This window comes from Chaetura pelagica, unplaced genomic scaffold, assembly GCF_000747805.2.
Source record: "Chaetura pelagica isolate M959 unplaced genomic scaffold, ChaPel_1.0 scaffold108, whole genome shotgun sequence".
Classification (NCBI taxonomy): Eukaryota; Metazoa; Chordata; class Aves; order Apodiformes; family Apodidae; genus Chaetura; species Chaetura pelagica.
In genome coordinates this window covers 157,247-182,912 of record NW_009970718.1, presented here as the reverse complement: position 1 = coordinate 182,912, position 25,666 = coordinate 157,247, and the positions used below count along the sequence as shown (strand labels likewise).

At 36.0% G+C, this 25,666-nt stretch overlaps 1 protein-coding gene across 1 annotated transcript in view; it reads right to left on the bottom strand.

The window, feature by feature from the left end:
- The window catches only part of DOCK4 (dedicator of cytokinesis 4), a 172,069-nt gene that overhangs the window by 46,128 nt on the left and 100,275 nt on the right, over positions 1 to 25,666 (bottom strand). Inside the window, exons 26-32 of the mRNA XM_010006294.1 lie at positions 23,576 to 23,710; positions 19,205 to 19,303; positions 12,394 to 12,488; positions 4,946 to 5,021; positions 3,254 to 3,354; positions 2,535 to 2,593; positions 850 to 998 (exon numbers count right to left, since the gene is read on the bottom strand). Coding sequence (XP_010004596.1) covers positions 850 to 998; positions 2,535 to 2,593; positions 3,254 to 3,354; positions 4,946 to 5,021; positions 12,394 to 12,488; positions 19,205 to 19,303; positions 23,576 to 23,710 — 714 coding nt within the window. The remainder of the gene's footprint in view (positions 1 to 849; positions 999 to 2,534; positions 2,594 to 3,253; positions 3,355 to 4,945; positions 5,022 to 12,393; positions 12,489 to 19,204; positions 19,304 to 23,575; positions 23,711 to 25,666) is intronic.

Here is a 25,666-nt window from a genome sequence, read left to right as displayed (position 1 = left end):
TAGGAGAGAAACCAAGCTGTTGTCAAGGTACTTCATTGGAGAATAAATCTATTACAATTTACATTTAAACCCAAGCTGAGAACACAGAGAAGCAGAACAAGTGAATTTTTTCCTTCTCACTCCTTGTTAACATTTCAACACTGATTTTTAACAATAAGTTTATATATTAATAGGGAAAAGCTACCTACTTACATCACATGCATTCCTCCGTTCTTAATAGTTATTTTTGTGTTTCAGCTGCAGCTCCCACCCTAACCATTATGATTGCCTGGGAGTAATTCAAATACTTTTGCTTTCCTTCATTCGAAGCAGCAGGAAGGAGGGCACTGAGAAATGGTTTGAGGCAGTCTGAATGAACTGAGTGGGAGCTGTGGGAGCAGATGGCACACTTGATCGTTCCTTCCTAGCCTGTTAAGAAGGTTTCTGAGCAGCAAGAATACTTGGATTCCTGCAGAAGAACATTCCTCATAAGGACCATCTGATCTTTATTTCATATTAACTGGAAAGGAAGCTAGTTCAGTCCTATGTAACCAGTAGTCTGTACCGCTGTAAAGCAGAGCTGAAAAACACAACACCACAATCCACCTTGTTGAAAACAACTCAAGTTTTGCTATTTGCTTCAGCAGGTCATAGATTTTATCCCTCATCTTACACTACTAACATGATAACATTGATTGGAGAATCTTACTACCCCTACAGAGAGTAAAAAGGGAAAACCTGTTAAATCCTTTCCAACAGGTATAATATTATGACTACCTTCTCCACACTGAACCACCGATGGTTGGGACCAGCACTCTCTGAAGTGCTTGAAATTCAATCTTGTTTAACAAATGGCTTCACATACAGTACCTGTTTAAAGTTGCCACTTCGCCTTTGCTCCCAGTCCATCATGTCATGGAAAATGGGAATCATTACATTCCTCAGGTCTGGCTGAGGGATCAAGGTTACTTCCAGGAAGGGGCCAATCAGTGCTGGAATAAAGTGAAGCTTGTGTTCCCCTAAAATGAAAATAAACTTGAATTGGGTGACCTGTGAGCTATTGAGCAATCCAAGTTCTACCTGAAGAATTAAGAAAAATTGCACTCCAATGCCTACAGATTTTTAATCTTGTGTCCATGTTTCATGTCCATCATGTCCACAGCATGGGCTAATTTCTTAAGCCCAAAATGTTTGGTGTTTGTGTAAAGGGAATCCCAAATTGCCTCTGCTGTTAATATCCTAGGATGAATATCCATAGAAAATGACTGTACGAAGATCAAGGCTTAAGCTGAGTCTTATTGCTAAGAGAACCATAAAATGCTGACCAACGTAACACCAGCTAAATGGAAATATCCTGACTACAGTATCTAATAGGACACATTACCAGATTAACTCCATATTGTACCCCACAGAATTCAGCCCTGTTGAAAAGCATTATAATTCCCTCCCTGCCTGCACATTTAGTTTCCATTCAGCAGAAAACAATGTGAGTGGGGAGATGACACACACTAAGGTCCTATCCTAGCATGCAGCAAGGAGATGGGATCCAAGAGTGGACCCTTGATACACCAGTTTAGAAATACTCATCATGTATCCAAATAATTCAGAGAGGTGCTCCGAATGAGTAAGCAAAGTGAAATATGCTACATAACAAATACTAACAAGATATTAATAAGCAAATATTTCTTACTTTGAACATTTCTCTTTCTAGTACAGACTGATCAGAAAGACCCTGTTTTTTACAACTACAGGTCTTACTGGGAAAAAGATTTACAGAATTGAGGTCACAGTATCTCAGTAACCACCCATGGTCTTCATAACTTTAATGAGCCCTCCAATGAACTGAATTATTGAACTACTGAAATGTAGAGATGTCAAACATAGTGTTCAAATCTTCTACAAAGCTTTTATTTTAAAGTATTTTAATTTGATTTTTTAATTTAACCTTTTTTATATTAAACAACATTTTCTTTCCTCTGAGACTCATACTTTGAAACAGTTTGCACAGCTACTGCTTATAAATATAAAACTGTTCCTAAGTTTATATCCAAGCATGTATTTTTTAAGTGTTGTCCAATATGTCATTTATACATCAGTCACCGATTCGTTTATGCCTTTATATTTTAGTGCAACTAGGACTTAGGAGAAGATTTGATGTAAATCCAGCAACTCAAGAGAGCTTCAGAATTAAGATATATGTCTGTTCTTTAAACTGTTTGGCAACAGAAATAAAATTGTGAAGATAAGTATATTTCCAGGCATAATAATTCTGCCCAAAAAGAGCAGTACTTTCTTTTCTAATTTTCCCTGATAGTATTCTTTCAGTCCTCTTTGAAGAAGCAAGGATAGGTCAGATACAGTGTCAAGGCTTAGAAAGCTGAATTTAGCTATAAAGAGTGGGACTACAGATTAGGGCTTACCTAAAACTGAATCAAGACTTCACGTGAACTTTATCATCAACAACTCCTTTTTCGTTGGTAAGTGTATTTAATAGGTGAAGAAACAATAATTAGTTTTCATTTTCTGAACTACTGATGATGTGTTTAATTACTTACCTAAATTTTGCCACATGCTAAAGATTTCACATCCCATTGTTACTCGCATGTCACCATATCTGCAATATATTAAAAAAGAAAGAAAACCAGTGAAAGATCATTTAAGAAAATCCAGTTGGTGTGCCATTCTTTAACATTGTTAAATGAAATGTAGCCCATATAAAGCTAAGTTAAAACTGATTATTTCTTCCAAACTTTTGCTCCTTCCATTTTACTCAGTTAGAATCAGATTCCTAACCCCAAATCTATTTGCAGTATTGTCAAAAGTATTAGTTCTTTCTAAATGCTATGCCATCAGTAATGCAGCGGTGAAGTAAAAGCCGTTTGTTTTTTTGGCTTTTTTTTTTTGCAGTAATATGCTGTATTTCCCTCTCTGAGAACAAACAGGTTAGCTCTAGCTTAGAGACATACAGTTAATTCATCCAGTGCAGTACCTGCCAGAAACACCTGAACCAGTTTGCATGAACAGAAAACTAGTGTTGGCACTGCTACAACATGGCTGTTTTGGTCCCAATATCTGAAGTAATTTCAGCACTTCTGCAAAGACTGCCATCAGCTCTTAAGACATATAAAAAGGGCCAGAGCCAGCTCTTATTCTAGTCAATGGAAACACTGTTACCATTATCTTTTAGGTAGGCTTTTCTGCAACCTCCCATGCCTTGCATTTTGAGAAGTGTTTGATTAATTACAGTTTTCTAGAAGTTTACAACAGTACTTACTTTTCCAAAACTTTTTTCTTCTTGGAAGGTGTGAACATCTCCAGTTGCAGACATAGCTGGTTTATAAAAATGACAGCAAGAAAAAAGTAGGAATCCCATATCTATAATAAGCATATGGAATTTGGTTATTTCAACTTCTCAGTACCACCATTTTATGAGCATTCAAGATGCAAATTTTCAAATCACATTACTTGTTCTAGTCTCAACTAATAAATTACTCAAACTGTTTTCAACTAAATTTCTTTGCATGCAAAGATACTTTTCACCAATCCCAAAATGCCCAGTAGAAATGCATCTGTTTTACACATCTTATGACTCTTCAATGCAAAGGTTTCAGAGTTGCAGATAATTCTTTTCCTTCTCCAAACCAGAATACCTTACCTCCTAAATTTGAAAACATTTTTTTTTGTTATATTTAAATAGAAGACTACAAAAAGTTATGCCTCTAAGTCCAAAACAAAACAAAAAAACCCCACAACTCAGAAGCTATCACATAACAGAATTGACATTCTCTGGCCCATCCTACTTTGTGATATTATTTGGAAGTCTTATTTGCTGCAGGCTTCACTGGACAAAACTGAAGCCAGGTTTTGTTAGCCTATTGCAAATATATAGATGTTTTTTGCACATGCTATAAAAAACAGATGCTGAATCTTCTACCTAGAATATTTCAAGATAAATTTAAACATAAATTTTAAATACATTAAAATATTAATTATTATATCCCAATTATAGATGCTCCATGGCAGGAAGAAGAAAGAAGTGTAGGGGGAGCCCTATTCCAGCCACTGTAGTTTTGCAAGATAGTAATAACATTGCTAAGCAAGTTTAAAGAGCATAGATGTCTTGTCTACAGGGAATTCTTTCTTCAGCTTTAGCCTCTGAACTTGTGGAGCTTCATATAGGAAAGGTTTCCATATGTCCACTTATGTCAAGTAGATAAATCTGTATTCCCACCAATCTCTCTGGCAGGAGTCTGGATTTTCAGAGTAGCACCCAAAACTCTGCTGGAAGTCAACATAAGCTTGCTGTCTTCTGTAGGAAGGAAATTCTACACTTTCTGTGATGAAGCAACTAGATGAATGTCTCTTGGTTGGCAGAATATTCTTCTAGGTTTCCACAGGAATGGGTCTTTTCAGATACATTCCTACATCTTCTCATATGCATCTTAAAAGCCTCATTCTGTAATTTGTAGATTATCATAGGTGCCATATCTCACTATATGAGGTATTCACTAAAACATCTTTATGCAGTGAAATTATTTTCTGTTTTCAATCAATTACGCAGCATGTTAATTGTTCTTGAGACAAATTACAGTAGTAATTATTGTAGTTTTTATAGATTTGCATGGAATCAAAACTGGAATAATTTTCCTTGCTGTGATAATGCCAAATAAAAATTAATAAAATTAGTTTCTATAATCCAAACAATTGCTATGTAAAAATCCTGAATAAGTAGTCTGACATAGAAATAACAAAATAAAAAATAAGGAATTAAAAACTCCTGCAGCACTCCTGATTCTTAAAACAGTTCTGTATTTAAGAAAACACAATCACTGAATATTTGAAATTCCTGATTTAGTATATGTTCCAGCTGCTTAGATGCTGGAGCTAAATTCAGTAACAACCAACCAAGCCACAGGATAACATAGCAGCTATTGCATCTATCTTATGTTTGATACATTTACTCTACCTTGTAATCAAAGTTTTCATTCAAGAAGTTTTTACGAAGGGCATCCGACAGGTACAAGACTGTAGTAATGATCACACTGAGAAGAAAAGAATTAAAAAGACAGTAGTTTTAATTAAGTGGAAATTCATATTTAATACTCAGAGCCAGACAATTTTCCAAGGAAGAAATAGACATAGCATGTAAGGTGGCATTAAATACTACATTCTAAACATATACAAATATCTGACTAACAGCAACGACTGACAGAAAACATGCACATTAATAAGAAGAAAAATATCAGTAAAAGTAGCATGATGTAAGAATGTGTGTTGAAAAGAGATGTTCTATATAAAATAACTGATCAAAAAGATTATTTCAGTGATTCAACCCTTCAAGCTAACCTCTGCAGCACTTGTATCTCTCAATATACTTAGTCAAACCAAAAAAACATATAAACCATTAAATTATTTTTGAAAGGAGTCAGTAGCAGGTGCTTAATGAGGAGGAAAAAAGACCAACACGGTGATCTTTTTGCTGTTACACTCATGTATTTTATAATAGTCAACTGTTTAAAGACCTTCTGAGAAAAAGGTTATCTCTACATAGTTCATTTCATTAGCATCTATCTACTACTAATACATCTGGTATTTCTGTGAACATAGCTGTGGACCTGTATGCTGTTATGACACTAAAATTTGGTTCCCTTTCCATACTTACGACTTCTTTTTTGAACTACTTTTGCAATGCATTCAAGACAAAGTATGTTTTATTAAATATAATAACAGAAATATATGGTTTTACAGGTATAATATTTTCCATCTTCACAACACTGAATAATTCTATGTTAACCAACTTTGGATTTGCTGTGTCTGAGCATTTGTAACAGCCAAGTCTGGGACTGCTTTTAGAATGCTGAATCATAGAATCATAGAATCCTAGGAGTTGGAAGGGACCTCGAAAGATCTAGTCCAACCCCCCTGCCAGAGCAGGGTCACCCAGATCACATCACACAGGAACGTGTCCAGGCAGGTTTTGAATGTCTCCAGTGAAGGAGACTCCACAAACTCTCTGGGCAGCCTGTTCCAGTGCTTAAGTCTCAAGTTTCATTTCTTCCCAGTTCCATTGCTTGAATGTCATTTTCATATATATTATTTTCTGAAGTTTTATATTGTAGCTTTTTTATCCAAGTAGTGTTCCATGTTTAGCAGTCATCTCTATAGTTTACCCCACTTTTCCAACAATGGGAAGTTACAGTGTGTACACAGAAATCCCTGTTGCAGCACAGAAGACAAAGTGAAACATTAACAAACTGTAATTTAAGCAAAGCTAAGAATGAAGGCACAGATAAGAGAGTCCCATCACTCTTGTTATTGTGCAGGACTTAATTTACAGCCCATGTATTTCACAAAATGGAAATAGTTTGCATAATTCAAGAAGATATTCTGATAGAAAAGGTCAGTTCATCAGAACTATTGCTGTACAGAATTTCAATCCAAGTCCAAAGTAATAAAATCCTGAAAAACTGCAAGCAAGCAAGAATTTCAGAAGATCTCAAGAACTGCAACCATACTGCCAAGTTTACATTACAGAGTTCTGTTTATGTCTGAGACAATTACTTTCTTGCTCCATTCCTTCCACGGCAGGTGAAACTGAAGAGAAAAATCTGCTTAAATTCTTACGAGAATAAAATTAGACAAGAAATCTTCAGCACAATTTTTTAGCAAATTTTTTTTCAGACTTTTCCTGAGGTAATGCAGTAATTGCAATGCAAGTACTTCTTGCAAAAAGCAACATAGCTCAGCTTTGATTTATTTGGTAAGCCAAAGACATACTAAACAGTTGATAAAATGTGGGTCTGTAGAGTAAGAGTATACATGTTGTAGTAAAAAAACCTTCAAAACTGAACTTAGAAAGATTAAGCCCTTTTCTTTGACCCACAAGCTGTTATTCTGAATCCAGAAGAGAAACCAAACTCAGGTAAGAAAGGAAACATCAGGTGTCCTCTTTATAATGTAGGTTCTAGTAAAAAAAAAAAAGAGGCAAAAATGCAGAAAGCAGAAACAGCAGCCAGATGGACAGCTGCCTGATCCAGTACAATATTCACATTCCAACTTGCTTCCCAGCCAACAATTTCAAAACAACAACAAGATTTATTTAAAATCCATTTAAGTACCAAACTAGAAAACATGAAGTTTGTAAAAAGATTTGCTTTTCCTCCTCCTACCATCTGCCACAAATTTGTTCAGAACCACTGACTCTTTTTACAGGAGAAAAACTTCCACTTTTAGCTACTAAATCGTTCTGGGCTCAAACACAGAATGCTAACCCAAGGTTCAATCAGGATGTTTTTCAAAGGGTGGCTTTTCCATCAAATTTTCATAACAAACTCTTCTGTAATAAATGGTTTGAAAAATCCAAGGCAGTCTCCAGAAGTTCAACAAGTGGTTTGCTGTCTAGACTGTGCTATGGTGACTTGGCTTTTGCCTGGGTAGCCAATGGTAGAAAATGAAAGCTTTTGTTTTTTCCATTCTGATAGAGGACAAATATATAACACTAGCTTCTCATTTCATCCTTTGCTATTTCAGAGTGAAATCTTTCTGAGCACAGAGGGGTTTGAACAGAAAAAAGTTTCTTTCATATTTCATAAGTTAATGTAATAAACCTAGAGCCACATATATCTGTATATATCCAATGTTATATGTATATAAACCTATTCTTACATGCTAACCTATGTATATACATGCTTCTTGTGGTGCACTGAGTGTCAGGTTCAGTTGTTAGCAACATTTTGTATTACATGAAAGGAAGAATATTGTTAGCAACACTGCATATTACATAAAAGTAAGAATTTTTGTTCATTGTAGGAGTCTCTGACTCCCACACCATGAGAGCTAACAGGATTCTTCAAAGCAGCCATAATGATGAAACTAATTCTAATTCGATGTCTTCCTTTACTGTGTATTCTGTTTGAATTACTTTTTAAAAAATAATAATGTCTTGCAGTCATTACTAAATTAGATAACCAAAAGAATTCACTGTTTAAAGTCCCTATGCCCAACTGTCAGTAGATATCTTCTGGATTTTAGTAAAAGCAACACACTATAACAAATCTTACTTTAGAGATCAATTATTTTACTAGAAATAATAACTCATACATCCATTCTTGTGTGTTTATAAAATTCAGATTGAGAATTGTATGATCTAGCATCTCTGCCATTCATCAAAATGCTGCAAGGATATACATATTTAATCATTCACAGATCTTGAAAATTAAAGCTTCTTGCATACCAAGAACAGTGGAAAATTAGTTCATTGCTCAATTATACATAGGCACAGTACGTTATAAATATCATACCATTCCTCAAGCAAGTAATAGAAACTCACTTTGCTCTCCAACAGCCTCCTCAATTGTTAATGAAACATGACACACCTGGAGCTCAGCTGAGTCTGTTCAAACACTCTAATTTAACTCTGGCATATTTTGTTACAGAATTTTGGATTCCTCTCTGGCGTTAGGCAACTGATTCAGACATCTTCCTACATTATGTGGTGTTCATTTGGAGTTACATATAGACGCCTTACTTAGAGGGCCAGCCAGCTATAGCTTACCACCTAGTTGATTTAGAAAGTAAGTCTGTCCCTTCAATGAAAGAAATTAAAACTGTATTTTCTACAGTATATATAAAATTACATTTTTGTCATTCATTAGTAACATCCATGTTAGAAAAAGAAATAACCATAATTATTTTGCTTTACTGAATGTATGCTGATTAGCTCAATATAGAGCTAATTGTTACACAGCTTTAAACAGTTAATTTGTCTCATTGCTCAACTGCTAGACACTAATAAACATGAAGGATTATTTTTTTTAATGTTCTTCTCCTTCTACCACAGAACGCATTTCAAAAAAGATCTGCTCCTCTGCTTTAGTGCTAAGTCTGCCTTTCAAAATCTTACTTTATTTCTCAAATTTTGGAAGTCACTTAGCAATTTATAGAATGCTAGCATTAATACTTTCTCATGTTAGGCAGCCAGGCACTCAGAATTATAGATCCTACACGTGTCATTGTGAACTATCTTAATTCTGGGTAGTTACAGTTTGTCTTCTTGAGCTTACAGTACCTTCTGGGTTTGTTTTTTTATCCCAGACAGCATCAAAGTATCAGATGCTACATAATTACTGAGAACACTGCAACAAGAAAGAAAAAATTCTACTAGCCAGGCAGCAGCGATTTTCTGAAATATAAATATTATATATTGAAAGAATTCTAGCATTTTAAGACCCAAAAATATTTCAGGTAATTGAAGTTCTGCATACATAAGTAAGAAAAAAAAAAAAAAAAAGATATTTTCCCCCCCAGGAAAAGCTTATTGTCTGATTATACCCTTGCTAGGACTCATTTCTTCACTAGACAGGCTAGATCTCTCTTCCTGCAAATACCAGACAGTTCGAATTTTATATCACTCTAGGGACAGGGAAGAGAAAAGACAGTGCTGCTGGTGATGTGACTGCACTGATGGGTGAAGCTCCCAAGACAGACACTGCCTTCAGAAAAACTACCCATTCTCAGGCTGAATCCCAGACAGCTGAGAAGGCGGCCACCTGACACAGGGAACATGGCAGCCATTTTAGTCCTAGGAAGCAGGAGCAAGACATGCTGTTAACAGATTGCTTGATTTTGGTCTTAAAAAGATGAACCAGACCTTCTAGTTTTACCTTTTAGACATGAACAGAGCAACAGGGAGTTCAAGAAGTTCTGCCTTCAGAGTTCTGGCTCATCAAGTAAAGCTCAGGGAGAACAGCAAGCACCTGCTCCTGTCTGTGGTGCAGGCAGTGCCCTCATTTCTCATCTTGGCTCTGTCTCTTCCCTTTGCATTTAAAAGGTTTTGGGTTGGGACAACCCAAGCAAAATTGGAACTCTGTGGCTCTGTACATTTGAACACTGAAGTTGAAGGAAGGCAGCCACTGCAATGGCTGTGGAGGACACAAGTGAAAGGAAGGATTCCATTCACAAACAGCTTTGGAAAAACTAGTGATCAGCACCTGAGGCAAGAACAGTAGTGGATTTTCTTTATTCTGCCTCAAAAAGGAACAGAAACTAATCCATAGCATCTAACAAAGGAATGATAAGCCTTCGGTTCACACCACACTTTTTAGTACACCTGACCAATCCCCTGTCTGATAGGAAACCAGCAGTTACTCCACAAAGGAACAATTGCCTAGCAAAGCAATTATGGAATGTTGAATTGGTAAATTTTAGTTTACAGCCCATTTGCTGGCAGCCATGCTTCTGCCATTGTGTGCTGTCATGTTCATTTAGCTGATCTGATTGGCTTCCCATGGCCAGCTCCCACTAGCAGTTATTGCCAATCTTCTCCACCTGACAGAATTGGACATAGAGTCACCTCCTAGACGGTCAGAAGCAACATGACATGGATTACTAACAGGAGACATGATGCTAACGAAAATACTGGTGCAAGTAAATATTCCTTTTGCAGAACACAGCATCATAACCTTCAGTATATCTAAACAACCCTAGCCTAAGAAATACGTGCCAAAGTCATTCCTGAATCTTAGTTTTGTACATGTCAGCTGTTTCAAAGCCATCTGCCAAGCCAGCTGTTTCTGGAATAGATAACAATTTCTTAGATTATCTTTTTAGTCTAAAAGTTTCTATGTTTTTTCCCTCTTTCCTGTGTTTCTCAATTTATTTCTCAAGCATGATTACCCGATGCAGGCCTGTATAAGCCGTATCTTCTTTAATATCATACAGAGAAACAAAACCCATATCTATTATTTGATTATTAACAATTTCTTTTCCCAACTGGGCAACATTACCAATACCACGTGAAGGAATGAAAATGACCAAACAACGTTGTTTTTATAAGTCATGACAAAGTTTGAACAAATACAATGATGCTTGCATACCCACATGCACACATAAACGAATATATATCGTAAACACCCCAGGGAAGCTGGTGGAGTACTGTGTCCAGTTCTGGAGAACCCAACAAAAGAAGGAGATGGAACTGTTGGAGTAAGCCCAGAGGAGGGCCATGAAGATGACTGGAGGGATGGAGCACCTCTCTGGTGACGACAGGCTGAAAGAGTTGGGGTTGTTCAGCCTGGAGAAGAAAAGGCTTCAGGGAGACCTTATTTACAGCCTTCCAGTAGCTGAAGGGGCCTATGGAAAGCTGGGGAGGGGCTTTTTGCATGGGCTTGTAGCAAGAGGATGGACTGGAAAAAGGGAGATTTAGATTAGACATTAGTAAGAAGATCTTGAGTGTGAGGGTGGTGAGACACTGGATCAGGCTGCCCAGGGAAGTTGTGGATGCCCCCTCCCTGAAAGTGTTAAAGAGCAGGTTGGATGGGGCTTTGAGCAACCTGATCTAGTGGGATGTTTTTAAGGTCCTTCCAACCCAAACCATTCTGTGAGTCTATGAACAAAAGTTTTGCTAAATTCATAGAATCACAGAATGCCAGATAGGAAGGAACCTTAAGGATCATCTGATCCAACCTTTCTAGGTAGAAATTTAAAGCAAGAAATTGTTACTAGTGGTCCATAAAGCACCATGTATTTAAATTCTCCTTGAAGCCAGCAGTCACAACACAGCCTAAAAAACAATTTCCATCAGGCACTGCAATATGTACCATAAAGGTTGAAGTCAATCCTAAATTCAGGATTTCTAGGTCTGCCCAATACAAACCCTCTCCTCCGCTGACATTAGTGTCTGTATACTAATGTGGACTGTTTAGCTGGCTTACCTGATCTAAAGCTAAAGCTATAAAAAAGAATAGCTAGTGATATAGGTGAAATACATTTCAGTAGTTTCAGGCCCTTGTAATGATTTCTCAGAAATGCTGGGAACATTTTCTAAATGTTTCTCTAAAAATAAGGCCTGAGCAGAGAAAGAATGGCTCAAAGGCAGATTATATCTCAGAGTATCACTAGGCAATACTTTGAACCCTGTGGTACTGTTGCCTGGGCTCTATTTCATTTCCTGATCTATGTTTTTTAATTTGTGGTTCTTCTGACAAGCACTAAATTAACAAACATGCAAAACCATCGCTAAAGTTATTACACAGCAGATAATTTCTTCTTTGGAGCACACATCTTTATCCACTCAGCATTTAAACCGATCTGAAATTAAGTTCTGTTGAGCATTGTCATTTGCTACTTGGAAAACAAAGCAACTGGTGCTTGGCAGCTTCACTCTGTAAAAGTTTCTCGATTTTCAGTTATATGTTCTTACAAAAATCCAGAATAGAAAGAATTACAGATTGTATCATGAATCTGTCATGTAAAATAAGTCCAGAGATTTAAAATCTTAAATTAAAAAAATGGAGAACTGCAGCCAGCATTATAAAAGACATTTTGAATTTTATTACATAATCAGATAACTTTATGTATCTATACCATGCTCTTTGCATACTACCCATATTTTTATTAATATTAAAAATGCCTTACTTGTTTGCAACCAAACGCATCACTGTCCAGTCTTTTGGAAACATCTCTGGTCGTATTAGTATCCGAAATACAGTGAAAATCTGCAGCAGGAAATCCTTTGGAAGGAAAAGAAGCAGTCATATGTCTTTGCTGCTTTAAAGAAAGCAGTGAGCTTTAAATATATTTCAGAGACAAGAAATCATTATAGAAATAGCAAAAATGCATTTATTTTCAACACAGATACACCTCTGAATATTTTTTCATTTTTTTTATTCCCTAAGAAAGATTTAAATAGTGATTTGATTTAATTTAATTTATTTAAGAGGAGAAAAATAATTAATGTGCCATTTGATTGACAGCAGTGCATAAGATAAATGTCAAAGATGCATTTGGTTTCCACCCATACATTTCCAGAAATGTGATCCCCAAAACAATCTGCAAATCAAAAAAGCACTTCGCAAACACTACAGAGTTCTGACTATCTCCTTAATCATGCCAGGTTTTCATCACTTTCAAGATTTATTCTAAAAGTGGCATTACTTGGTGGGAGAGAGAAAGAGTGCACAAGAACAACTTTCCCATTGGGTTTGCAAAGACCAGTGAATTCAATATGATGCTGAGGCCTCCGAACTGTTAACTGCAGCTGTCTGTCTGTCTTTGTGCAGGTCACTTAACCATTCTGCCTCATTTGCTGAATCTGTAAAAATAGTGAACACGTGAGCTACTTTGCATGTAGGAAGCACTGCTTAAGAGCTTTTAGCATTGTCATTTCCTATATCATTTAAGTCACTAATAAAATGCTAAATTAAACTACTCCTTTCAGCACAGTTTTTCAGATTTTCTTCTCACAAATAAAGCTACCAACAAGGGTAGCACTTGTAATGGCCCATCTGGATTGTGTATAGACCAGCCAGCATTTTGTTAGTAAGCAAAATGGAGCTGTTGACATCATGAAGAGCATGAGGCAAGTGATGTAACTTGCCTAACAGAATCAGTGTGGCACCTGACCTTGAAATGCTTTGTTGATTCTGCCCACACCACTTTCAGAGAGCTAGCCCAAAACACCACATTCTGAACACCAGTATGTTCTCAAGTGCTTCTATCAAAGTGAAAATGATGGGCACTGCACAAGAGATGTCTTTCATTAGAGAATCACTGTAAAGGGGGATGAATTCAGGAAGGGCAGCTAAGATCCCTGCACCCACCCAACAGAGATTACATAAAAGAGAAAACCTCTCTTCTAAGCAAGATGTCAAAAAAGTCACTGTATTAAAAAGTATAAATGATAATCACTGCAGACAACACAGTGTTTGAATGCAGGTGACCAGCTTTACGGATAACCAAGTAGCTCTATGAGCATCGCATCTGTTCCAGGCTGTTTTCCTACAGCTTTGTCCCTCAGCTGAAGTTCAACATTTCCGTCTGCTTCTTTTATTCTTTAGGGGTTTACCTTGCTTCCCTGAGCTGTAATCTCTGCAGCTTGAATGCTGGTGTATGTCACCTCTCAATGAGGTCCCAGATTCTCTCATACATTATTTTTATTTCATCTGTTGTCCAGACACCATGCACGTTGCTTCTTTTAGGGAGCAGCACTGCTCCAAAATGACTAGCTGTTAAACTAAAGAGACCAGACACTTGCTGATGATAAGGAAAGCAATGGCTTAACAACTTAAAATCCAGGGGCTGCATGAGGTGTAAACTTAGTGCCTTTGAGACCCATGGGCCACTGCCAAAGCCTGCTGAAATGTATCAGCATGTTCAAAATTCATCAAGATAGGAATGATACAAAGAGAGGAAGACTTAATTTCCATATGTAACTAGGCTAAAAATATAATTTTCTATTGTTTGGTTTTTTTTCAAGCAAACTTTAAAACAAATATGTAGACACTGGTATTACATTTTGAATCATTACCACCAGGCTAATAATTTCTCATTTTAACAGAAAAAAAAAATAGAAAACCATGTAATTATTTTAGTGGTAAGTGATATTAAATACAAATTGTGGATTTGAAAAGCCTGAGTAAGATGGAACATCTCTTTGTTACAGTACATGTTAAAAAAGTAAGAACAAAATGCAGTATAACTCAAAGATGAAATCTAACTGAAAAAAACAGGTAACTCATTAAAAAAAAATTTAGAAAAAATAGTCAGTTGGAAGATTTTCAAGACACAACTAATGAGCTTCTATTAACAGAATTAACCTGTGGGTAACTTTTATTTTTTATTGTTCATTTTTTTGGTTTATTTGGTAATACATTTCCCCAGGAATCCACTGTAAGAGTGAAAATAACCAAAGGGTAAAATGCTAGTTGACTAATCTGATACTTTGCCATTTATGTGCTGGTATCCTTCATGTGTCAGTGCTGTTCATCAATACTCAAATGTCAGTGTTCACTCCCAAGGGACCCACCTCCAACACAGCAATTCCATGCTTTTTTTTTTTTTTTTTTTGGATCAGCATTACAACACCTGGCATTTTGCACAATGCAATTGCTTTTTTGTTTGCATGATGCTTTTTTTGTTTCACGGTCTAAATGTCACAAGACCATACTATGAGTTACCATTCATGAGAGATCAATTTTGTAACTACATTTTGAGTTGTTTCATTTGCACTGGACTACTGTCTTCCATAGTAGTATCAGCTCTGCTGAACACATCATTAATGATTAAATAACAGATTTTAACACCAAAAACCATTTTGGTGGGCCATATAAGTGAACTAATGGTTGGTTGGTTGGTTGAGTGCAAAGATCATGAATGTCTCATATGTCTTCTATCATAAAAGACAGCAAGGGAGTAATTCTGTCCTTTTACATGCTCTAAATAACATTTCTTAATACTCCACCTAGACTATATTAGCTCTAGTACTATCTTACACCATTTAAATAATATCACAATATTACAGTTCAGTTTCCTCTACCAGTAATATTTTCTTGATGAAATTATCCAACTATGATTAAGTGAGAAGCATGACCTTCTGAAGGACTGAAAACCATCTATTCATTTAACAAAAACTGCTTCAGAATTTATTTCACATCTCCTTGTACACATGCAAAATCCTCTGTAAAGCAAGTCAGACTTTTAACTGGATCTCTCAGGGTGCATCTATATAAACATTTTCGTTTTGGTCAACAGTCCACTTTGAAGCTAATTACTTGATCATCCACTGCTTTGGTTTGTGCTGCAGTGTTATTAAACTACTTTTTATCAAGTCTTTGTAGAGCATCCTAGAGCTTTTTTTTCAGAGAGCCAAGGTGTCCACAAGAAAGAAAATGGATTGACAATGAGTTGTCTCTGCCCAGACAACTCATTCATTCTGTGGACACCTCTTTTCCCGTATCTTCTTTCGTTTACCATTTCTTTTTATGTTTGTTTAAAATGTTTGTTTAAAAAATGTTTGTTTAAAAATGTTTGTTTAAAAGCTATCTCTCTGCCTCAGCACCCATCCTTTCAGAGGTCCCATACATGAGCAGATGTCCCAGCACAGCAGGTGAAGGATGGTGGCTGGAACTGAGCTTCTCCATCAGAAACATTCCCCATGTCCATGGACCTCACACAGTCAGTGTTCAAGATGGCATTAGAAGAGAGCAGTTGAATAAACTGCACTTTGGCACCCACCTTACCCTGCACAGGCTCCTTTAACTGGAAGAGAGGGATCACAGAACTAGTAAGGTTTACACCCATACCCATGAAATATTACCTTTTCTTACACCAGCTCTCTCCTGTCCATCTATTCTGCCACATTATGTAGGATACACTGCCAATGGATAAAAACTAGGCTTTCTGGCAGGTGCTTATCTATTTGTTTCATCTTATTTTAATCTATTAATTTAAAAAATCACACATATCAACCAAACCCACCTTGCTATGATAAGAGCTGCACTGTGCTAACTGGTTTTCTCATTCACTTTCTCACTTCTCCTATTTATAATTTCCACTGTTACCTTTTCTCATAAACTGTATCTGAGCTTTTTTTGTGGCAGTAAATATCCGCCTACAAGGTGCTTCTATTCTATAAATTGCTATAAAATATATTTACGAGAAGAAGATGGTATTTTGTGGTAAGCAAAAGGAGCATATCTTTAAAATAATATTGCAAGATAAAAGGAAGCATTTAAAATTACTGCCTTATAAATTCAATGTTTTAAAAAGTGAGTGATGATAGTCTCTGGTGCTATCACTCAGACATGAATCTCCTGATATTTTTTTCTTTCTTCATTTGCATGTTTTCAAATATATTTATTTTTTTTTTTTTGTCTGTTCTGTTTTGTCTGCAAAAAACTGATCTCTCTTTAGGAACTGACTAAAATAAAAAGTCACCATGCCATTTACTTAAACTTAATATGATTACAAAATAGGGGAAATATTTCCATAAGCAACCACTTGTTTAAAGCATCACTTGATTACATGTCATGTAAAAATGTGTAGATGTCATTTGCCCAAAGTCTCCATTTTGCTATATATTTTGACAGAAAGAACAACAATCTTCATTCCCTTTTTACAAGTACTTTCATGAGTGAATTTTTGTTTGGATAAGTGGTTTGGTGAGGGTATTTTTTTAATAGGATCATAAATGCTTTGCAAACACGCATTCATGCATGCACTTGACACAGCAGCCTTGAGAATTAGTTGAGAAGAAAGAAAAAATACCTTGTGATATCAATTCAGTATAGACATTTAATTATCAGAAGAGGTAGGCAAAGCAAAAAAGCACAGCAGACAGCAATTTGAAGGCCTGGGTTACACTCAGGTAAGTCCCTTGGGAAGCCCGTATCAGATTTGTAATGTGGTTTAGGGAAGACCCAATCCACTCTGACATCACCGACCAGGGGCAAAAAGAGAATTAGAAAGCACGGCAAGCTGATAGTAGTCACCACTGAAACTTAAATTCCAAAGTACGTACTAGCTACAAGATGAACTATAGCTACTAGCTCAACCTCTCAAAATGCCTCACACACACACAAAAAAAGCATTATCACAGATATTTACAGCTTCTGAATCTTCATTTACTCATACTGATGTCATTTCCTAAGAAGCATATCTCAAAGCAATATAAAATATCAAGGAAGCTCCACATTTGGCAAACAAAGCAGAAAAACACAAAGTGGCAAGATGGTCTAGATGGCCTAAGTTAGACACAATCACCTCATGATTAACAGCAGCGCATCAGCCTCGCACACTGGCTCTCATCTTCCCCTCTTCCTCTCAGTTATATACATTTCAGTGATATTTAGTATTTCCAAATTAGGGGAAAAACCTCCAAAATCTTATATTATTTAAGATTCAGAAGAAAAGGGATGTTGCATTAATTATGATCAACCTTCTGTCAATGAATGACTGGTGGAGCTGATGCTGATTTGATGAGATCTGAATAGAAATAAACTCTGGACTTGAGTTCTTAAGACCTCTATTTTGATAGTTGATGACACTGGCTACAGCTGCTTTCGATATGTCTTTGTATAATAGTAGAGTGTGTGAGTGGGGGGAGTATAAATGTGTCAAATCAAGCACCATTCAAGGATTAATTCTAAAGCTTTTTTATGTTCTAGAAGAAAGAAAATCTGAATAAACTCAACACTGTATTTCATAGATACATCAAACAGAAATCAAGCTTGAAACCTCCAGGAAATACAAATATTTATAGCCAGGAATAAAGACCTGATCAGAACTCAAACAAAAGGGAAAATGTTTTCAGTAAAAGATGCCTAGGTTCCACAATATAGACTAAAAATTGCCTGTATAAGTCCTAGGTAGTACTCTTGAGGCATGGTAGAGATAACTATCCAACAGCATTTTCTATCTTTCAAGCTCAATATGACCACCTCACTACAAAGAAAATGAACTCATGAATGATATGCTCGCTTCAGAACAGCTCTAAACAGATACCAGGAATATAAGGAAAGTTTGAAGTTTTGAAGTTGCACCCTAACTGTACTCCTCTTTTCAGGGCAGATCTTATGTTTATTAAATGGCATTTTAAGAGTAACATCTAGAAATATACTGTCACAGTAGGACTTGATTACTGTCCTATCTAGAATCACTGGCTGAATGGGCATAAATGATTACTCAAAATCTCTTGTGTGGAACAAATTTCATACAACATAAGTTTTTCAGCGTCTAGGAGAGTCAAAGTCTTAGTTTATATCTTTATGCCGGAGAACTTAATGATTTTGGTTGTTTGGGATTTTTAAATCCAATCTCCAGCTCCAAAAAGGAAATAAAAATGGCATATCTCTATGAACCCAGTAAATGCATTCATGAAACTGGTAGAAGCTGCCCTGAAAGAGCTCTGCAGCTACTCTCTTCCATGAACAAACTGGGCAGACAAATATTACAAGTCTGACAGGTTGTCCTGCCAGTGGACTTGCTGCACGATTAAGAAAAAAGGGGAGTTAGTTGAATATTAATTTCTCAAGCTGTGTGTTTGCCATTGCCATGTATAATTTCATGAATTAATACATAAACAAATACCATAAACTAAAAAAGCCCAATTGCCTAACAGGAAGAATGAAGAAGAACTGTGTAACCTTAGATTGACACCATCTTTAAAATAGGCTTGGAGGCTAAGTTTGCAGCTTTAAAACAATTACATAGTCATCCCCCCATCCCAATCCCTATTCTGTGTGCTGTAGTTGTATGACAACAGAATCCTAGCAGCACCATAAGAGTGGATCTGAGCTCATGTGAAAGCCTGTGCAAAAGTTAGCTCATCTGAAAAATAGACTGCATTTAAATACTTAAGTGTTCAATGAACAGGAATACCTCAAAGGGAGATAAATCAGAGAAATAAAAAAGAGACTTTAACAAACACAAAGACAATTCTGTTACTTACCCTCAGATCTTCCTTTGTGTTGAAGCTATCAAGAAGCTGTTGATAATGCCTATCAGTCATTTGTCGCAAGAGGGACAACAGACAGGAGACAAATTCCCCCTGTTCAAATAAGCCAAGAATAGAAATATTACAGATTATAATGTCTTCTGTACTTGAGCTTAAACTGTCATATTATATGCACTTTAAAATATGTAACAAATGTAAGAGAAATTAATTTACAATCCGGCTTGGACTCCATATTTTGAGAAATTTAGCTATGAACTTCCTTCCATTTAAAAAAAACATATTTTCCCCCAAATACAGTTTACTTGCTTAGCAAAAACTACTTTAAATATTTCCAGAAGGGCTAAACCAGTAAAATTTTGATTTGTGATTTATTTCCCTTGTATCTGCTTTAAAACAGACTATTTAGATTGCAAAAATTGCAACCTCTTAGTCAACTCAGTTTTGAAACAAACATAAACAAAAATATTTTGCAACAATTCTGGGAAGAATACTATTGTTCTCCTTTAGGGAAGACATTAATGGAGTTGGCTGGGAATATTTCAAAACATTTTTTTCATTGCACAATCAGCATTTGTCAAAAAGAAAACTCCTTTGTAGGGCTGAACCACCTTTGAAAATGTTTTGATCAGAAGTAGTGCTGTCGCCTGGATTCATGCTCCACCAGACTCCAGAAAATGGGTGCTCCAGGGGACAGCTGAGGGACTTACTGGACTGATACACAGATCCCTACTGGCTCTGCTGACACACATTTGCAAGGCTGTCCTTCAAACAGCACAGGATTCAGGAACTAAAGAGCAGGGAACAGAACTGGACATCTCCAGGTGATCAAATGAAAAAACATGTTACGGAAGGAATAGGATCTCCCTCTCTCCCTCTCCTGCCTGCTTGTTCACTTCTGAAATGGAAAGAAACACTCAATGGTATCAATGTGGTCTGACTGCAGAATAGATGAAAACAGAAAAGAGTGAAAGGTCTGGATTGTATTCCAGTGCTTAAAATGAACAATTTTGCAATCTTACAAGCTTGTTAAATAATAGGAAATACACTTCTGGCTTGTGTCTACCAGGATCAGAGAATGAGACTGGGAAAACAGTTATGATAGCAGCACTTTAAAATTATGTCTTCCATTACTTTGTCAAGTCAAATTTGGGGAAGATTTTCCTGTCATTAAAAACAGAATGTAAGATTTTAAAAGGAATATATTTTTACAGGAATTTTACACGGGAAGGTCTATTTCACTTGCATACCTTGTATACTTGGTGGTGTGTGAGGTATGGCTTTCACTCACAACATGCTGATAAAGTAATTATCTTGCCGATACTAAGATTCTACACTGAAGTAATTATTCCATATTAATTACCTCCTTGTAAAACAATGGTCTTTTTACAATGAACACAGCATTCTCAAAACAGTACCCTAAGGCTACGAAGTTTCTTAATCTTCATCCTCTGGATCAAGCTTACAGCTGCTATCTTGGAAATATGTGAAAATTTACTTCCAACCATATCACATTCTCTTCAGAAAACAAAAATACTTTGCTCTTTTATTGTTACTTTTTAAGATACTCTGTTTCCTTCTAGCCTCAATATGATTTTATCATCCCATTTAGCATAAAGTAAGTTCATCTAAATAGACACAAATTTTGGACTTTTATTCCAGTTATAAAATCTGAGACCACTAATCAACCAAATCAAGCACAGCAAATAAATAAGGGTGTAAGCTTAACTACTGCTAGCTTGAGAGACAAATTTTGATTATGAAGCTTTTGAATATCTTCCTTTTTGCTTAAGCATTTTAAGCAGTCCTTTATAGTCACCTTCCTTCTACATTCCCACATTTACTTCAAGTTATAGTAGTGCATAAAAATTACAGTCTATTACAGAAAGCTGTATTATTATAGCTGACAGATTAGCCATAAACAGGTACCAGTTACAGCTAGTTGTTAACTGACTTCTAAATTTGAGCTTTTAATTCAAAAGTAGATAGCTATACACACAGGTTTTAAAAAAATAACAATGACTGTTGAGCCTCATTTGTCAAAGGGTACGTACGAATCACAAACAAAAGCAAAATCCAAACACATAGAAACCTTCATAAAACACATTTAGGATCCAATATTACTATCATAAGTCAAGCAGTGTATCTGATTCCTTTAGGTAGAATACTAAAACAACTTTTTGTATCTTATCTAAGAAGCACAACTATTAAAATACATTGAGCTCACAATTAAATAATTGCAATTAATTCAGGTTCTGAGGGATCGAACTTCCAAGATCTGAAATGAATACAGGTTTGTTTTAATTAGATTGCTTTCTTCTAACTCTTCATATGCCAAAGCATTTTTCTTAAGGAAATCCAACCAACTAAATCACTGACATCCTAAGGTAGAAGCTCCACTTACATCACTGCATTAACATTTGTTAGTGCAACATCTGTGACCCTGACACTCCGCAGCCATGTCTTCTTTGTGCTCAGTTTAAAGCATCGCAACTTGCAAGTTTCCATCTAACAAGGTTCCTCACTGCAAACCGAAATGGTGCCAAGGTACCAAAACTATTTGAGATCAAACAAATGATGCAGTCATAGCAGTGCACAGCCTGATGATGTTTGATTTTATGTGGGTTCTTTGTGAAGAAAAACAGTGACACCTGGGCCTAGAACATCACACTGAGGTGAGTTTGGGATTACTTCCACAAGTAAGACTATATCTGATTTAAAAGTATGACAGAAATGGATCCAGTGTGCTGCCATGACACATCTCACAAAGAATATTTTATTATATATGCAGCTTGAAATAATGATATCACACTGGAACAGACTCTACTGCTGTACTCACATTGAGTACTTTATCATACTTGCTCTACAATTAGTTCCAAGAATCTGGCTCTGTGTGTTGCCATAAGCCTGTACTGCATGATGTTTCTACATAAATGTATATAATTGCCTTATGCTGTGCTGTGAGTCACTTCCACACTAAGTATTCTCTGAGATGCTTGTGGTGACAATGACAGGGCTTTTCTATTGCATAAAATTTTGCAGCTTGAAAGCACTTTCAGAGTCTAATTTTTGGATGGTGTGAAAGAATTAGACTGTCACGGTGTTTTCTAAAAACCTAATCCGCAAGAAAGTGGATATATCAGAAGAAACGAATAGGCTCAGATGTTTGCTACACTAACAGTCTAATACTACCACCCATACTTCAGCTGAGATTTTCTTGTAATGACTCAATGAGCCACAGAGAGTACATCTGTAATTTTGTAATTTAAAGAAAAAGAACTTAAATTGTTAGATGTACATTTCTGCTGAATCACAATGATTAAAGTTTGGTGTTATCTTCTTACAATGCTTAGTCAACTCCGTAAAACACTTCATATAACATTTGTTCTCTGTGGAATAAGGTTAAAAGAAAGAGAGAAACAAACAACCCAACAGCACATTTCTTCCACAGCCATTAAATGCTTTCTGAAGTGTTTGATCTCAGAGGAAATTCTGGTCTGAAAAGCAACCATCTATTCATTAACAAAAACTGTTGCAGTGTAAAAAATGGACAATTAATTAATTAAGCGTATAACGAGATGGCAAATCACACAGCATACTATGTTCTCAGCACAAAATGTTACCCCTTCATCTTGCATCGCAGTCATATCCCTTGCTATATTAGAACTGATTTGCCCTTCAAAACCTTGCTGGGAACCTTGCTGAAAACAAAGCAAAATAACATTTCATTTTGTGTTGTCCAAGCTTGTCATAGGCATTCCTGAAAATGTCTGAATTTTAATCTTCTGATTTGCATGAGTTGTGACACAGGTTGCCCAATATGTAATTCGTTAATCTTGTAAATCCATCCTCTTTGCTCTACTTCACGTGATAGAAATTAAGCTCAAATGCTCAGTCCAGAAAAACACCTTTCAATTAATAAAACTGGCTTTGTACAAGGTAGCAGCACAGATTCTGCAGGCAGTTTTAGAGCCATTTCATCATGCAAAATGTATGCATTCTAGAAGGTAAAATGTTGTCAGTTGATACTCTTCCATTCTCAGGAATTCAATTTTAAAAGCAGGTTTCAGGAAGCTACTTAAATTTATCAAAAAAACAAATATAATTATCTATTTATTAACCTGAAAGAATTTCAAAAGAAGTTTTACTTTTTGGGTTGATTTTTTTGGCACAATTTATAAATACACTTAATGGAAAAAACCCTACTATTTCCACTGAATATTATTAAAATGCAAGAAAAACTTTCTTTGTTCTCATTCTCTGTTTTAGACATAAAATTTTAACTTTGTGCATTACAATATAAAGACAATATTGACACAAATCTAGTATTCCAACCAGTTGTGAGATACTTCATTATAAGAAACTCACCGTCACATCTTGAAACTGGAGGCGCATAGCAGAGCCTGACGGCTGTGGTCGGCTGGTGATCTCCAGTATGGTCCTTAACAGAATATCTAGCAGGCTATTTACAATCACATCAATTTCTTCCAAGACAGATTTTTCCTTAAATAATAAATTAAGCATTTAAGATTTTAAAATAAAAATACAACCACAGGCACATTTCCTTTGATGTCAGTTTAGAAACAAACAGGAGCAATACTATAAATGTTACATTCAAGAAACAAGGACTATTCTGTAATTAAGAGATTATTTAATTCTATTGTGGTTCTTTTTTCTAACAGTCATCAATTAATTACATTGCCTTGAAATACAGAGGACAGTCAGGGGATGACTTTGAATATGTAGACTTCCATCAAATTAGTATAGCTCTGTTTTCAATTAATGTTAAGAAGAAAGCAGTACATAATACAGAACTTTTCAGGCAAGATTTTTATAGATAACACCCATATATTTTCTGGGCAAATTACCAAGAGTGGCTTAAATTCCAAAATGAATCCTGTTTTCACACTTTGAAACTATCACCAGAAACAAGCAGATGGTGCTCAACCTTCAAGACCTGCTTCAGCAGTAAGGATCAGCTACATTGCTTCCCATCAACTGAGTAGCACAAACAAATTAGTCATTTCTGTAAGCTTACAACTGCTTGTATGCAACATCAATACAAAGGAACCAAAGTGTTCACTGCCAGAAGAGACCATGAATATCTTAATTACATGCATGAAAACACTTGATGAAGTCAAGGTGTAGTTACTTTTCCTTTTAATTCAGATGGAATTATGTTTTCCCTGCTTCAACAATGTTTTCTGTCTCCACTGCTGAAGACAACATCATCTTAATCTGAGTGATTCTACCAACAATTTAAGATGACATTTCTTTACAGAAAGAAACACTTTATAATCAAATGCACACAACCAAACTAAAACTCGGCTGACAAATAGATCATTCAATTTTGCTGACATCAAAATGTAGGAGTGTTGTTCTTTTTGGTTTTTGTTGTTTTGGTTTCTGGTTGGTTTTTCTTCCCACACACCCAAATCATATGATTTGTAACAAAACTCTAAATTCTTGTTTGGCTCAAGATGAGCGTAGTGTCACGTGCATGCTCTCTGTCACTTTGTTTAGTATCAAACAGTTAACTTTGCTACTTATGAAGGTAGATGATATACTCTGCCTTTAGAAACTACATCAACTGTGATGTCTCAAGCACAAACTGCTATTAGAATGGCCAACATCCTCAATTTTCAAAGTTGCCTTTCTGGAAATTCACTTGTTCCCTAACCTCTAAACGATTTTGACTAGCACAGAGGGAATGAAGTTCTGAACTGAACTACAAAAATAATTTAAAAATCACCAAGTTGTTAATACTCTCAATGACTCAAAGGCTACTAAAAACAGTAGCTGTACATCCTGAACACTGTAGTTTTATGTAGACATTCACTTGTCTACATAACTTCACATCTCTGGCTTGGTGACTCCAAATGAAAGATCTCCTGAAACTAACACCAGATATGTGAGCTTTTCTCCCAGTCCAAAACTACAGCTATGCTTTATCATCTATGACTTTATCTTGTGATTAGGCATTATACCACTACAGAGGCAGCTGCAATGAAAATGTTACAGTGCCAAAGTTGCAAGCCAGATCCATATGACACCACTGATGGAGTAACTTTAACTGCTGACAGTGGTATAAAATGAATAAACACGCAAGAAGACTCTCACTAACGCAATACAATGTAATGCATGCTGGCCTTGAGATGTATGTACTGCACTAACTACAGGCTGTATTTGTTTTTATTGTATTATATCCCTTTGCCTTTCAGAATTCACCATCATCTTCATATTTGCAATACACCTATCTAAGCCAGCTGTCATATGCAGCTTTCACAGATGAATTTACAAACATAAACATAAGAAACTGACAACAAAGTTTATCAATGAACAACCAAGTGTGTCCCACCATACTCATCTCAGTCTGTATCAACATGTATCACTTCTGCATTCCCTATGACTCAACAGCCCACAAAAATGCTTTTAAAATAAAAGTGAACATTTCCTGCT